This window comes from Branchiostoma belcheri, unplaced genomic scaffold (assembly GCF_001625305.1).
Source record: "Branchiostoma belcheri isolate BF01 breed outbred unplaced genomic scaffold, Haploidv18h27 scaffold139, whole genome shotgun sequence".
NCBI lineage: Eukaryota > Metazoa > Chordata > Leptocardii > Amphioxiformes > Branchiostomatidae > Branchiostoma > Branchiostoma belcheri.
The window spans coordinates 125572-141332 of NW_017802813.1; the positions used below are offsets into that span (position 1 = coordinate 125572).

Here is a 15761-nt window from a genome sequence, read left to right on the forward strand (position 1 = left end):
CTCGCGTATGTGGCAGCTCAAAGATTTGGCTCAACACCGCAGACAACCGCCCGCCACTGTCCTGAAGCGAAGTCGTTTCCTAGGAGACCGCGAACTTGACTTTACCCGGCCCGTTAACTTCCTGCACCCCGTCACCGCAGTTTAATTTATCTGCGCTCTAAACTGACCTGATCCGCTGCTATGTCCGGTCGGAAGCTGTACATGTGTGTATTCTTCTGACCCAGAGGTTAGCTATAGCCAGTGTATAGTACTGACCTGAGTGTCAGACTTTTGCCAGTAGCCTCTATCAGGCTTCGTGAGGACGGTGGGAAGACTAGAAATTGGCCAAACAGAGAGATAACATGCCAGGAGAGTTGGTCCGCTAGAGAGTACACTTATCTCTTTATTTGGCCAATTTCTACTCGAGCTATTTCCAGCCACCTCCTGAAGCCTGGTAGAGGCTATGTTGCACAGTGTACATGCTCCTTGGCTCCCTGCAAGGATTTCTTGCTCCCAGACACTGTAAAAGTGTACAACTTGTACATTATTCAGATTAGTCTAGTACAAGAGCAATCGACCGACTTGGCGTCTTTCAATCTCTAAGTAATCTAGCTTTCATAGAGTAAGAATTCAAGAGCCTCAAATATTACAAAATCATGATCTAGATTTTGGGCCACAGTTCGTTTCCTAGTAGTCCTAGTAGTACTCACGATTTTGCTGAAAGTTGTTGCGTTCCTCCAAACAGGTTGTTTTGATTATAAGAGGTGGCTATTTTGAGTCATTAGGTTAATAGCATGCCTTCCTGTAACACGTGGATTCAGCAACTCGTTGACCTAAAAAGAATAATATACTAATATCGCACCCAGGATAGTGTAAAAAGAATAATGTACTAATATCGCACCCAGGTAATATCGTATCAGCTTATATGAAAATCTCCTATCATTGCATCTTGTGATTGATGCTAATTGGTTTTTGCGTTTCCTCAAAATCTTAAGAGCTTTTTGAATCCGCTGCATGACATATGCCCCAAAACAACAAGATTTGAAAATTTCAAGAATCTGTCCCCAAAAAGGGGTTGAGAATTATCTTTAATCGAGTTCATGTCAGTTGCTGTTGATTCTAAGAAATGGCCGTTTTCTTCCCTGAAACGATAATAGAAACCATACATCGGGTAGGCAGACTCCCTATGGTCTATTTAGGCCGGTGTGCCCCCGATATGGTCGGCCCGTTACGGCTTTCGGTCCGGTGATTTGACGGACTCTATCCCCTGAGAGACCCCGTTAGCTGCCGACAGCTCTATTTAGCACGCTGTGGCGTAGCGGCTGGTGATACTACCTTTTAATCACAAGGTCGATCATAGAGACAAACAGAAAGTAGAGAGAGAGTGTGTGTAACATCCTGAACACTATGGTGACATCTACAGTGATGGATTGAAAAAAAGGCTGTCTTAATAACTTATTTTAGGACATAATGTTCTGTCTTTCAGTATTGTTACGTTTACGATTTTTTACGATTTTGCCATTTTGCGAATTCTCGAAAGTTGTGTTGAACACATGTCTTGCCACTACCGTTCACCTACGTGCCAAACTCTGTCCCTGACCGATTTCCCATTTGAGAGCGTCCTTGCTTTACTGTGCCCAACACATGGCAGTGATGCCATCGTTAGCATCCACACAATGTCCTTAGCCTGGTATCTAGACTACTTGCGGAGAGCACGAAAGAAACTTGGCAACTATAATAGGTTTTGTACTATGCTAGAGCGGTCCATTTTCCAAGTGTCTTCGTTTAGTTGTCCTCCTTGGGTCATTCAGCGCTACAGCCTTGTCTGTTATTCTAACACAAAGTGCAAGTATTCTAACACAAAGTGCAATGACACCAATGTCAATGCCAGCTGGCTATTTCTATACCACGGTATAGAATTAACAGTCGCTTTGCCAATTGTTACCTAGGTCAACAATGCCGAAGTTGACATGCCAAGTATACGTTGTTGGAATATTTTCGCTCAAGTTCTCGTTAAGTATGATGATTCTGACGGCTGTTTGGTTTTGTTTTTCCGTGCAGTTTTGCTGAAGAAGCAATACCTAAAAGTGAAGACAGGTAGTAAACCTTTCACCTAGTGCTGTGTACCAGACAAAGTATGCAGCGAGTGAGGCACGGTTTTGGCATCAATGATAAGGTCTGGTAAGGTCTCTCAACGCCTACAGCTTAAAATACTTCGAGTCTAAACGTTTCCACGGTTGTTAGTTTGACTTTGCAAACCGGCGCGATATTTTGCGTTTCCGTGCGGTCGTCAGGAAGGGAGAATTCCCCGGGGAAGGGAGCACATCTGCTCACGTGACACGTGAGTGATCCTGCAGACGACTTTTAGGTCAGAATGATGATATCTTGTTTAACAACGTTGGGGCAGACGGTGCACGACACTTCAAGTCGAGCAGATTTCATGAAAATCTATGTTTGCCCTGGTGGCTAGTTTCCGCAATTTCTAGTCGTCCCGAGTTCGGTCGTTCAACCTGAAGCTGGCAGCCCTTTCTGCAGCCGATTTTAGCAGCCAATTCATCACCTCGTTTTAACTACTGATATGATATCTCTTGGTTTATTGGTTTTCCAACCACCAAACATACATATGCAGGGAAAGACAAGAGTCTCCCTGAAGTGGATAGTTTGTTACAATATAATCAAAACACATAATACAATACAATCAATGAACAATAACAGCTTAAAGATAACAAAATTGGATGCAGATCGATACAGCATGGGATAGCTTATGAAACAGACTCATTGTACAGTTTTACCGCACAATGAACAAATGACCTTTTCAGTCGCTCAGTCCTGGCTTTTGGCACAGTGAAGGCACTGTCGTTCCGCAAGCATCTACCTGTAGCTGTGGACCGTTGGGGGGGCACTAGGTCATGTAGTGGGTGCTCAGGCTTTATCATAGCTGTGAACAGCTTCAAAGCGGCCGCTTCCCTCCTTTCTTTCAAAGAAGGGAGCTTTGGAACTGTTCGCTTTCCCCCGAGGGAGATGATGCGCACAGCGCGTTTTTGTACTCGTTCCATACTAGTGGACAGCTCGTCACTACAGCCAACGAGCAAAACATGACCATACTCTAGTATAGGGCGAATCAGCGACAGATACACCTGCACCAAGTCGGCGACACTCATTCCTTGTTTTGTCAGTAACCGCAGATAATGCAGCCTGCTGGAGGCATTGGAAACTGCTGACTTTACATGTGCTTGCCAGGATAAAGTACTGTCAAAAGTAAACCCGAGGCCCTTTGCAGTTGTTGTAACAGGAACAAGTTCGCCTCCAAGAGACAAGGGTGGGGGTACAGGAATGTTCCTACTGAAGCAGATCTGCAACTGCTGACTCTTTTTCCCGTTCAGTATCATGTCATTTTGACCAGCCCACGTGTCGAGTTGCAACGCTTCTGCTGACATAGTGTTGTCTACGCCACATGACCGACAGGGGATTGACCTGGACAGGCCAACGTCATCGGCATACCCCACATCTAGGGTGTCATTATAGACTGTGGAGCGGGAGCTCATGTACAGGAGAATATCACGATTAGCATGAAGGTTCATCTGTGTTGGTATGCTAAATGTTATAGCCAACACTTAGTAAGTTTACTTAGTGTTGGCTATAACATTTAGCCATTTTGGTCATAATGATATCACGATATTAGCAGAATCCATCAATACTGCTTTTTACAGAAGCTCTTGTTTTTCGCCTAATCTTACAACGGGGAACTGCTCGATTGCATGAATCATTTATCTAAGATACAGACAGAGAAGACAGAGGCTCCTTGTGAGCCAGATTCGCACCCACAGGGTTTTCCGTTCGTCGTTGCCAAGTTGATGAACTATCTCCTGAGGGCGGACACCGTACGCCCTACCTCCTTCCAGCAGAGGCGTGTAGTGTGTCTGTGTGATATCCGCGTCTCAACGTTTAGTCTAGACTTCCAATTTGTAGAGTTTTAACCCTGCACAACGTTGCAGAGAGATGCCGACGACTGAAGGTCAGAAGTACGCTTTAAGACGGGTTAGTCATACAATATACAGGTTAAAAGTCCTTCCCACAGGAGTCAAGTAACACGTGCAGGGACATTCTGAAGAACAATGTGTTTCTTTCGCACTCTCTTTTTGCCTCCGAAAAATTTAAAGAGATTGCATTTTTCCTCAAAGAGTTTATGCTTTCTATTTGATCGTCAGAAGTGAGGAGTTGATTTCGATGCTGTTTTGGTTCCTTTGACTAAGTCCTGGAATACTGATGTTGATACTGATGCTTCGGATGCTGATGTTTCGGATCCAGGCATCATTCTATGCAGAGTCTGACGACACATTGACAGAAATGGTGCAGGAGGAAACGTCTGAATCATGTCAGCTGCAAATACTATTGTTGTGCACTGTATGTATAAGACGCAATACAGCACTGGTAGACTAGTCTGCAGGCAAATTTGTCCTACTATGACCAACTACTCGGCAATCATATACCCTTTCTTTGGCCGCTTTCGACAATTTATTCGGCCTGCCCAGGAGTCTGGTGGAGACTGCTGGTACCTGTCAGGGTTGTTGTACATGTCATGTCAATCTTAATTCAAAGTCTAAATCTAAGAAATCCCTACCACCGTTTCGCCCAGCATGTGAACCTTGTAGGGCAAATTATGGCTCCTCTCCTAATAGCTACATTCCCTAAGTGCAGTCAGCAAATCAACACAGTAACATATTTCTTTTAGATGACATAAGCCAGGACACGGTATTCTGGAAACTCAGCACAACATAGAGAGAGGAAATGGCAACCTGTCAACGACCTGTGTCAAAAAATATCTACCGCTTGGCTTGCTTCGCGTGGCAAAACGTGATGTCTGACAAGCAACCGTAAGATAGCTGACCTGTATTTAGAAACCGCAGATAGTTCTGGATTTGTAATGTGTAGAACTTGGTCTATCAGTGTTCTTTGGCATTTTGGATACGTAAAGCATCCACAACTTTCCCTAATATCAAATATATTCCTTCGGTTATTCCTTCAAAATTTATTCCTTCGTACGTAAAACTTTCGGCTTCGGGGAGTCCTTCAGACTTGCTCTGTTTTTATGAAAACTTTGAAGTGATAATCTGCAGCTGTTTCTTGTGTGCGTGCACGAGTCGTTGTATGTAGGGAGCCTAAAAATACACGCAGTCAGCCTTCGTTTCTATCTATTGTTCTGTTATCAGGAAAAGTTGACATTCGTGACTACATAGCGGCCTGAAAAGTACAGCTGGATTTCTTTGTTAAGTGTAATACGACAAGAAGTGATTCTTTCGAGTAAATGTGTAGGAGATATGGCACTTCAAAAATAAACTGCATTGGTCTATTGTGTCTACGTTGGACATTTAAACTACGTAGGGTTCTGAAATGACAACACGGCAATGTCTTACAAGAAACTGCTACGAACCACCTGTTCTTGCCCCCCACCCCACCCCCTAGCCCTTCATAGCATCTTGCAAGGTACATCTGTATCTAAATAAAAATTTGAAATACATGGGGAAATCTCATATCTGTATCTGTATCCGTATAGCCGGTATAACCGCCCTTCGGCGTAACACACCAGCTTCGCAGGCACGCGGTGCGGCGGCAACTAGCTCCATTATATCCTAACGACTTGTCACATCTAGCCTTTGAATATCTAACTCTAAACATTGTCAAAAGCCATCGAGTGAGGATACCCCTATTGTACTTGGCGGCAGCGAGTTCCACGACTTCTAATTCTATAGCTCAACGTCTTCAGCTTACTCGAAAATGAAAGAAATGAATCATTTGATCGCTTTGGGGACGGAGTGTTGAAATGGTCATTTCAAAAGAATTACGTGGGTGGGAAATATAGCTGATAACGTATCTTGTCTGATGCTGATTGATGGAAATAGCTGGATGATAGGCAGGTCTGGACACCCGTTCTCGCCTGTCGTGTTGATCGTGCTGAGGCCTGACGGCATCACTCACCACGCCGTAAAACGCCCTACTTCCTCCCGAACAGGTGGCCGGCTCGCCCCGGCAGGGTGACGGGTTCAGTTACCATCCCGGCTGTACCTCATTCAACCTCCCAACAATACCGAAAAGAATTCCCACTACTGTATCTCCAGATCGTTTTTTTTTATTCCAGCATTTTTTATCACAAGACGTGGTGACGGCAAACTCCAGTTTTCAACTTCTTTTTATGCCGTAACCTGGGTGAAATGAGGAAAGTCGCGTTGAGTGCCTTTTTCAAGGGCACAGGCTCGGTGGGATGGCAGGATTCGAACTCGGGACCTCTTGGTTCCGAGCCGAACGCTATGTCGTTACGCCGCACGACCCCACGTCACCAGTCCGTTGTTTTGCTTAAGTATTTCAGACACTCTCAGAGTGAAAGCACCATGTGCAATCTAGTTTACGAAATGTTTGCCAGACTTGAAGGCAAGAATTAGCAGTAAGATTTCCGAATGCCAATCAATTAAATCAAAATTACATACAGAGATAGTACTTAATTTGCGCATGAACATGATGTGTCGCTATAGTAATGTCGATACTTTTGTCTGTTGTTACTTTGTTGCTGTGTAGTGTTTTACTTTTCTGCCACACAATTTGCCTCATATTTTGACTGTTGTTGTTTTGTACATGTGTACTGTTTTACTTATCTGTCACATAATATGCCTCATATCTTCGTCTCGTTCCCAGGATGCCAAAACTGATCGCCACCAGAGAATTCTGTTCGAGGGCGACATGGCTCTGACGTTTGAACAATACCACGACGTCCAGTCTCTCATAGAGGAGAACAAGGAGAGAGAAGACAAGGTAGAATCCGACTTCAAGATTCTAATCTTGTATATGCAGAATTTGATGTTGGATGGTGATATTGTGCTTTCAGCACAACATCTGATTGAAAATTGTACGATAAAATCTAAGAATCAATCTCTCTTGTAGAGTTGTGTAGCTTCTTCTGGGAGTTTTGTAATTCTATAACGTACTGAGGAAGACAGTGAACAGGCTGAAATAAGAAGGTTGCCATTATTAAACAACCTGATGAAACATCGGTGAAGATTAGACATCCAGGTAATAAGATACACGAAGAACACTGTTACTCAAGCAACTGGATATGATTTTGGAATTGATTCCAAAAACATATTCAGTTGCTTGAGTAACTGTTTTTTGGCCTACCTGGTGAAGCCTTTTGCGAGTTTTTAGGTGCCTTTTCCTTTCATAACCAATGTGCCAATTTCAGCATGTGTGGATCCAACTATTCCCTCTTTGGGCTTTACAGCAGTAGACGGACGTGTCTGATTTAAAGTTCCGTGATGTAGTAATCCGTCTTCCCCCGCAGGTGACCGAACCAGAGCACCACGTCCGGAGCAGGCGCAAAGCAGCACGGGACCTGACTATCCGCTGGCCCAAGGCCACCATTCCGTACGAGTTTGACAGTAGCTTCAGTAAGTGGCTAACATTCCCTCTGTCAGGTTGCATTTGTCACTGGAATTGCTACTCAGTTTCAGCTGTTGTTTCCTGAATTGATGCATCAAGCATTGGTTAACACGGTGTGGCTCTGAATCGTCTGATCGTAGGACGACATATCAAGAGTTTGCTCACATGACGTCATCGGTGGATCCGCCGCCATATTGGTGTCCTGCTACACCACTGTATTGGTGTCCTACACCAATATGGCGGACGGTTTTAATCGATAACAAAGACAACCGTGACAATATCAGTTGACACGGTCCTCTCTACTCACAAAAATGGATAGCCTAACCTAGGCAGGAGAAACAAGGGGTTTAACATGCAGGTAGCGATCAATTTCTATGCAATATATTGACTTAAAAAATAATAGAGCACAATTCTTAAACTTCTTAAGCTTGCTTCTAGTCTGATGCAACATGTGGCTCCTTGACGAAAGGTCATTACCCTGTGCTCCGTCAGCAGCACAGTTGCAGTTTTATTGTGCCAATGGCAAAGCACAGATACTGGTCGTTATTTAACGGTCGTTCCATTTAAACTCGCTGCTGTGTGAAACATTTTGGCACGCTTTTTGGCTTCGTGGCGCATTCTTTTTATGCATTGACGTTCTTCGCCGATTTATCATATGTACGTGGTACAGCCGTTCTATTTGAAATGCGACTCTGTGAACAAATTTACGTCAGAAAGTTTCCGTGCTTAAAGTAATAAGATACATGCACAATACATTTACTAATGGAAAGCTATTGCGCTGCTGATAATATATGAAATTGGTTTTCTTTTCACCAATTAAAGAGAGAAGTTGTTTCGCCTTGTATGTAGCTCCCCTGACCCATCTTTGACCTATGACTTTCTGTCCTCTCTAACGCAGCAAACCTGGGTCAATCTCCCTCTCCACAGGCCATGTATAAAACCCCTTTTCGATCCGTGCTTCTGGAATCTGTGATTGACATCTACCTGTCGTCTGCAATCACGTCTCTCTACCGCAGGAGGCTTAGCAAGCTGACAGTCTCGATCTTTTTGTCGTCTGGGTATACCGACAGAGACTCCATGTTTATCCCTGTCCATCAGGTGACTTGGTGCAGCTGGGCACTTCTTGAAATCTTTTTCCTTTAACAAGTGATTACGATGCAGAATTTCTGCGCCGTATCTACACGTGACTGTCTGGGATCAGGTCGTTTCGGCATTTGCCGTGTGTGATGTTTACACTTTGGCACATTTCGCACAAAGTGTCGGACATGAACCAGTGTAACAGGCCGAAGTGTATCCGTGATAAGACTGCGCCAGGGTACAGTTTTAGCCTGGGGGTGTTTCAGACCGTTACACCGGGCCGTGATTAGCCTGATGGGACGCCAGGCTGTTTCCAGTGCCTAAACACAGGCCAGCTTCTGTGGTAAAATTTCCTTGGGGGCATGTTAGTCCTAGAGCCGAGAATTTGGGCTGTGTAAGCCTTCGAAACAGTCAGACATCCAGGCTTGGCTATGATAGAGCCTTCAGTACTTTATTACGCACATTCTACGGTAGTAGAGCCAGATGGACACCCTACTTTCAACCCATCTCACTCAATGGGAAAACGACTCGCAAGTTTCTTGGAAGACCCTTAAAGCTTCCCAGTATTCTCGATACTTAGCACCACTTGCGGTTAATTTAAAGCATGTCCAGTGGTCAGCCCAATATAAATACTCCGCCCATTTGGTTTGACCTCCTTCTCAACGTGCCTGTGGTCAATCACTTGCGTTGATTGTCGTCCATCTGGACACTAGCGTGGTCAACAACACTCCTACATCTGAATACTGGACAGCAACATGTACGTCCCTGTCACTCAGCCCAACGACGCTTGGCAGAATTGGGCTTTTAGTTTTGGCGGGAAAAGTTGGTCTGTCAACTCACAGTCTCATTCCTATTCCTCTTCCGGTGTTTCTGACCTGGCCACGGACCTAATACTTCCTCCTCTAACTGTGTAATAAATAGTATTCTCGTCACTTATGTTAGAACTATATGTTAAAACTCAAAAAGTACTATAGTATTTTCTTTCGGAGTTCTAGTTGGTTAGAATGGTGCCACCATCCGTGTGTGTATATCGTCCGATTCGGACTATGCATTTGATGCCGTTAATTTTCCCTGCATAGGTCTTCGGAAACTTTTCTTTCAGCATTTCTTTCCGCCAAAATTACTCGTCGCCTTTGTGCAGTCAGATGATTTCTCCTGGGGTGTCCCCTATTATGTTTACATCGCAGTCTGTGACGTTATTTCTCGGTCTGTGAATCCGGAGAATGTTACTAAAATCCGGGAGGGATATCCCCACACCTGTCTCGCGTAATATCGCGATGAAAGCTGAGAGCTCTCGTTCACCGGTTAAGGGTCTCGTTCACAGGTTGCCGTTGGGACGGAAGGATTATGTGGATCAGTTGTTCTCTGTGATGTAAACACGGCGCTGTTGTGGCGGTGGTTAGGGCGGGAGGGGGGCAGCCGGACACACAGATTATCCACAAACCGGGCCACGCACTGGCAACGATAACAAACACTCCACTCGGTCTGTTGAGCAGACGACATTAAAATGGAGCTTGTAGACGTGAGGGAGTGATATGCGGGATTCCAGCTTGTCTGGTTGCTAAGAAAAGAACCGTTCCTTTCATGGTCTGCTTAAGAAAATCATGTCTTGGACCAAGACATAAAACACTGATCTCTTCAAGCAGATATAGTGCTTTTGCTCACTCTCTAAGTCATTTGTGGCTCATTATTTCTTCCTGCTTTTTCTCTCCGCAGCAACTGGACGAAAAGACGCACAATGAAATGCGGACAACTGCGGCAAAATGTAAACTTACGAAATTCAAGCAAATTCACAAATCATCAAATCAACCACGTTAATGATATCTTGTTGTCGTCTGTGATGTAACTGTCAGATGTTTATTACTGTTGTTGTTTATACTTTGGTCCAGATACTTTCTGGAAACGGTTCATTGACCTGATCGAATTTTAAACTGCTGTGAAACTGACCATAGGGGTCGTCTGTTGAATGTAAGTCCGTATCTGGTCGCTCGTCACTTGTTAATAACAACAGTGTTTACCGTATCGTCTAACAGATAAGGGCGTTGGACTCGGAACCAATAGGTCCCGACTTCGAAGCTTCGGGTTCGGATACTCACCATAGCCCGACGTTGTGCCCTTGCCTTTGGAATGGCACTTTACACGACTTCCCTCTCTGTATGGTGGAGTGACGCCCACCGAGCCTCTTAGGACCACTTTACACACAGCTTTTCGCGACAGCGGGACTGCAGACAGCAGCACTGCCGACAGCGTCTACTAATCCGTCTTAATGTGTGCCAAAAACACACTACGGATTTAATGCGCCAATGTGTCAACATCAGCACATTTGTCACTGAGAGCCGTATTTTTTTTTCTGACGCACAGATAAGGGGAACAGGGAGGTGTTACTGGACGCCATGCGGCACTGGGAGAAGTTCACCTGCATCCGCTTCAAACCGCACTCCCCCGGCCTCGTCCAGGAGCTGGGGAACAAGAACTTCGTCAAGTTCATCAAGGGGAAGGGGTGAGTCACGTGGTTCAGTATCCGGTACACTCATTGGTCAGAATATAGTCATGTGACGAGCACGTCGGCAGAACGTACCGCACCTGCGCAAAACCCGTAATGTATTGTACATAGCAGTTCGGCAGAATGTCTCATATAAGCTTGTATTCGCTCATTTAAGGTTAGCATTTCGACAGTAGTTTCCAAATGTTGTGTCGGAAAGAATGCCCTCTGCAACAGGCAAAATTCTGATGCAACGTTGACCAAAAACCCAACGAAAAACGCGAAAATACGGGGTTCTGCGCAGGCGCAGTGCGTTCTGCCGACGTGCTCATGTGACGTGTGGTGTTCAAACTCCACACGGGACCTTGGGAACGGGACGTTGGGAACGATGCCCATGATAGGTCACGTGGTTATCTGCGTCTCCTCCCATTGCTCAGGATCTAGTCACGTGAATGGACTTGAAAGCTACTAAAGAAAACAACTTATATTGGATCATGGATCAAAAAGTCCATAAGACAGCCAATTGTTTGATACAACCCATGATTACAGATGAATGTTATGATGAATATTACTACTAAAAGTACATCGTGATTTTCATGTTCGTTATTAAACACCGTCTCGTCGTTTTCCAGCTGCTGGTCGGAAGTCGGGATGTTTGTGTATGGGAACGAGCAGATGTTGTCTATGGACGACGGCTGCCTGTTTAACGGAGGGGTAAGTCAACAAAAAATAAACATTCTGAAAATAAATGATCACGTACAATTGGACTGCAATGGCAGCGCCACCAGGCAATTAAAAGACAAAGTGCATGTTTATTTCGAACTTTTAATGACTAGACATGGTGACGGCACACTCAAGTTATATCAACTTATTTTATGCCGCCACCAACGCAGAGGACGAATACAGGACAGGACAATATATACTCATTTTCACTCGAGTTAAGTGAAGAAAGAAGTCGTGTAAAGTGCCTTTCCCAAGGGCACAAGTTCGGTGGCACGTCAGAGCTCGATTCCGGGATCTCTTGGTTCCGAGTTGAGCACTAGCTCTGCCTTTACGCCACACGACCACACAAACTGCTTTTCATCGGGTGTAGATAGGAAGGAACAGACGAACGAACGAAAATATAAACAGAACTTTCATGTGACCGTTTTTGCAAACAACCAGGTGGGAGCGGCCATTCACGAGCTCGGCCACACCGTCGGGTTCTTCCACGAGCAGAGCCGCCCGGACCGCGACTCGTACGTCAAGGTTCTGTGGGAGAACGTCCGCAAGAACCAGAAACACAACTTCGAGAAGTACGACTGGGACCGAGTCAACGACTTCAACGTCCCGTACGACTACATCTCCGTCATGCACTACAGATCAGACGTGAGTAGACACGTTGGCCAATCAATGGGGTGCCTGAAGTCACGTGATTATGACGTAATTAGCGGCCGCCATGTTGGTGGGTTCAACATTCCTCGTCGTATGGGAAATAGTCCTCGTATATGATTTCCAAGAACCTCAAAATGTCAGTTTTTTCTCTTAATGTTTAGAGAGGACCAGGTGTCTACAAGAACCAGTATTTTGGGGCTCTGATAACTGGTCGCCATCTTGGACCTACTAATTCCACCATCATGGCGTCGGTTGTTCAAATCTAGAAGCTGTGATGTCAGGTTAAAGACTTTGAAACGATTGACCTTGTTATTCACCTTGTGGTCACGTACGTTCGAACGCTTCGTCCACAGGAATTTGCAACCCGCGTTGGCCGGAGGAAGCTGCGGACAGTGGTGACCACTGACCCCTTCTTCCAGGATCTGATTGGACAGCGGATTTCCCTCAGTTTCTTCGACATCAAGCTTGCAAACGCCATGTATGGCTGCAGCGGTAAGAGAACTTTTTTCTTAATCTCCAAGCAGATTCGATGGCCGCTAAGACAATATCAAATTGGCTAGGCAGTATCTATTGGCCAGTGGATACTAGTACTGCCTGTCCAATGGGTAATGCCAGGCAAATGGATACTGCCTGGCCAATATAATGGATACTGTCTGGCCAATGGATACTGTCTGGATTCTGCCTGGCCAATTAACGGCCACCGAAAGATCTGCTTGAATATTACTTTTTTCTGCCTGTGGCAATTTTGCAGTCACGTGACTGTGACGTCATTTAGCGTCCGCCATATTGTTAGGTTCAAGACCGTGCGTTTGGAACGGCATGATGAAATCTAAACAGTGCACTGTCATGCGATAACATTTTAAAACTATGTGCATGGATCATATTCTACACTGTTGGTCTGTTTACCAAAACTCAAACAACATCGTAATGCCAATGGAACACTATTGACATGGATGCTTACAATTGATTTTCCAGATCACTGCAGTCCCACCGTGACCTGCAAGGGGGAGGCGTTTCTCAGTCGGGACTGTAAGTGCATGTGCAGGACGCACACGTCCCTGGGTGCGGAGGAGTGTCCCCGCAGCAGCTACGTGCAGGTCAGCGAGCCACCCCGGCCCAGAACCCTCCCGCCCCGGCCCCGGCCCAGGACATGGAACATCCCCACCCGGTCCGGCGAGCGCAAGAGTAAGGAGAACGCCGTCATCAAACCCAAGAAATCTAAAAGTGAGGACACGTTACACTAACCAGTCATAGATGGGAATATTCATACATGTGTGTATCTTTTATTTGAGAAGTTCTAATTTGTGATACGCTACAGCTTGTGTAACAAGGAGTTCCAAAACAGCCATTTCACATTCATATTGAACTTGAGGTTCATTTGCGCTACAAAATCTCACAGTAATTTTGAGCATTGTAAGTATCATTTCTGGTCTTGCTTACCTGTAGTATGATTGCTTTATGTAATTTGCAATTCATAATTATTCTTGGTTAGCCCATATAAAAAGCCCTAACTAACAACAGAAGCGTCATTCGACCATTCAGTGTTGTAACTATTTTCAAAGCATACGTTTTCTTTTGAGGCTGACATACATGCATGTATGTGTACTTTGCATCCACAGAAGCTTCGAAGTGTTACCCGAAAAACGGCGCCTCCTACCGGGGCAAGCTCAGCACGACAATCCACGGCGAGTCCTGTCTGTCCTGGAGCGACACCCTGGACCGCGACGTCAGCGTGCACACCTACCCGGGCGGGCTAGCCGGGATCGGCAAGCACAACTACTGCCGCAACCCTCCCTACCCCTACAGCTCCCGACCCTGGTGCTACGTCAAGTCCAGCCGCTACTGGGACTACTGCGACATTCCGCTCTGCAGAGACAGGGACGGGTCCGGCGTGTCCAACGAAGTCAACCGTAAGAAGCACAGAAAGCCGGGCTACCTGAGTAGGGAGAGGGGGAGGAAGCATAGACTGTGGCTACGCAGGCGTCCGTCTTCCAAACCAGCCGATACCGAGGACAGGAGCCATTAACTCAGAAGGACCGTAACTTCCTTTGCTAGCCGCGAGGGGGCGTTGTGGACGTAGAAGAGATGGGAGTTGTACATACGAAGCGTTTCTGTATATTAATCACATTCCTTGTAAAGTTTTGTATTTACAAATGACGTAAAAAATGGTGGACTTTATCGAGTTTTAAGGGCTGGAAGGGCGTCTGTTAACCTTTTTTTATCTGCACCTAGTCATTACATATGTACATGTATAGTTGTACGGAAAATCTGGAGAAAGCAACTAGGATGACTCCTTTCTGTCATCAACTGTGCAGCGCCGACTAGCGGAGCAACAGGCATTACACTTTTCAAAATGCCGGCTACTTTCACCGTTAATGATCTCTATGTTATTTGTATATTTTGCACATCATTACTATACTCACAATGCTTGTCTCATTGAGATTTTCTCATATTTCCTATTCATGCAGATTTTGTATTTCAAGTTCTAAATGATAATCATAAGAATCTATTTTCTTAGACAACTGAGTCATCTATAAGTAGGTAACTTATCTATGACCACACAGGTACTCTGTGATTCGGACTATTTATCAACACAGTTAACATGTGATCTAAGATCACAATATGCTGATGTGTATTTATAAGACGTTTTCAGGGAGCTGTTTCACAGATATATACCAGTTACCTCACCGACGTCAATTAGCCATAGAAAGAATAAGATGGCTTGCAGACTGTTCCCAACAAAACGATGAGCTCACATATATGACTAGATACGAGACCTCATTGATCACTCAATTGTACTATTTTGTCAACGGTTTTGAACTGAATAAACCAAAAAGTCACCGCATGTGTTTGTATTGTTACTGGTTTTAGCCTTTGTCGTAATAGTTTGACAAGACTAGGATTAGGTGAATTATAGGGGATTGGCCGGTTTAACAGTCTGACGAATGAATGAATGAATGAATGAATGAATGAATGAATGAATGAATGAATGAATGAATGAATGAATGAATGAATGAATGAATGAATGAATGAATGAATGAATGAATGAATGAATGACGAAGACAACAAGTTTTGCTCCAGTCCTCCATTTTGTTTTGATTTACCACATATACCGAAGGATGATCCATTTTTTAAGATGTCAACACAGACACTGTAAGGTTTTACCCACCCACACTAAGAAAGACCCCTACTTATATTGATAAGTGTAAGTTCGTTCTTTAACGCAGTCGAGGTGTGGCGCTCGTGAGCCCCACCATGATACGGCCTAGCGCCTATCCGAGAGGACAGGACTACCCCAAGCTACTCTCCAAGCAGAGGTTTGGGTTTTGGGGGTATTTTTAGCGTGTTTTTAGGCTTTTTTATCGGGGTTTCTCTTTTGCACTGAATTTTTTTTCCTTGGGTTTGGTGGAAAAAAAATTCA

General features: G+C 44.9%; 1 protein-coding gene across 2 annotated transcripts in view; it reads left to right on the top strand.

Moving 5' to 3' along the window:
- The window catches only part of LOC109464479 (blastula protease 10-like), an 18043-nt gene extending 2858 nt beyond the window's left edge, over positions 1-15185 (top strand). Inside the window, exons 3-10 of one of the 2 annotated variants that reach the window (XM_019761479.1) lie at positions 6665-6783; positions 7310-7415; positions 10846-10984; positions 11599-11680; positions 12131-12334; positions 12694-12832; positions 13316-13564; positions 13960-15185. In XM_019761479.1, coding sequence (XP_019617038.1) covers positions 6665-6783; positions 7310-7415; positions 10846-10984; positions 11599-11680; positions 12131-12334; positions 12694-12832; positions 13316-13564; positions 13960-14366 — 1445 coding nt within the window. In that variant the 3' untranslated portion in view covers positions 14367-15185. The remainder of the gene's footprint in view (positions 1-6664; positions 6784-7309; positions 7416-10845; positions 10985-11598; positions 11681-12130; positions 12335-12693; positions 12833-13315; positions 13565-13959) is intronic. The other variant, XM_019761478.1, reaches the window with a different exon arrangement.
- Positions 15186-15761: the final 576 nt, after the last annotated feature.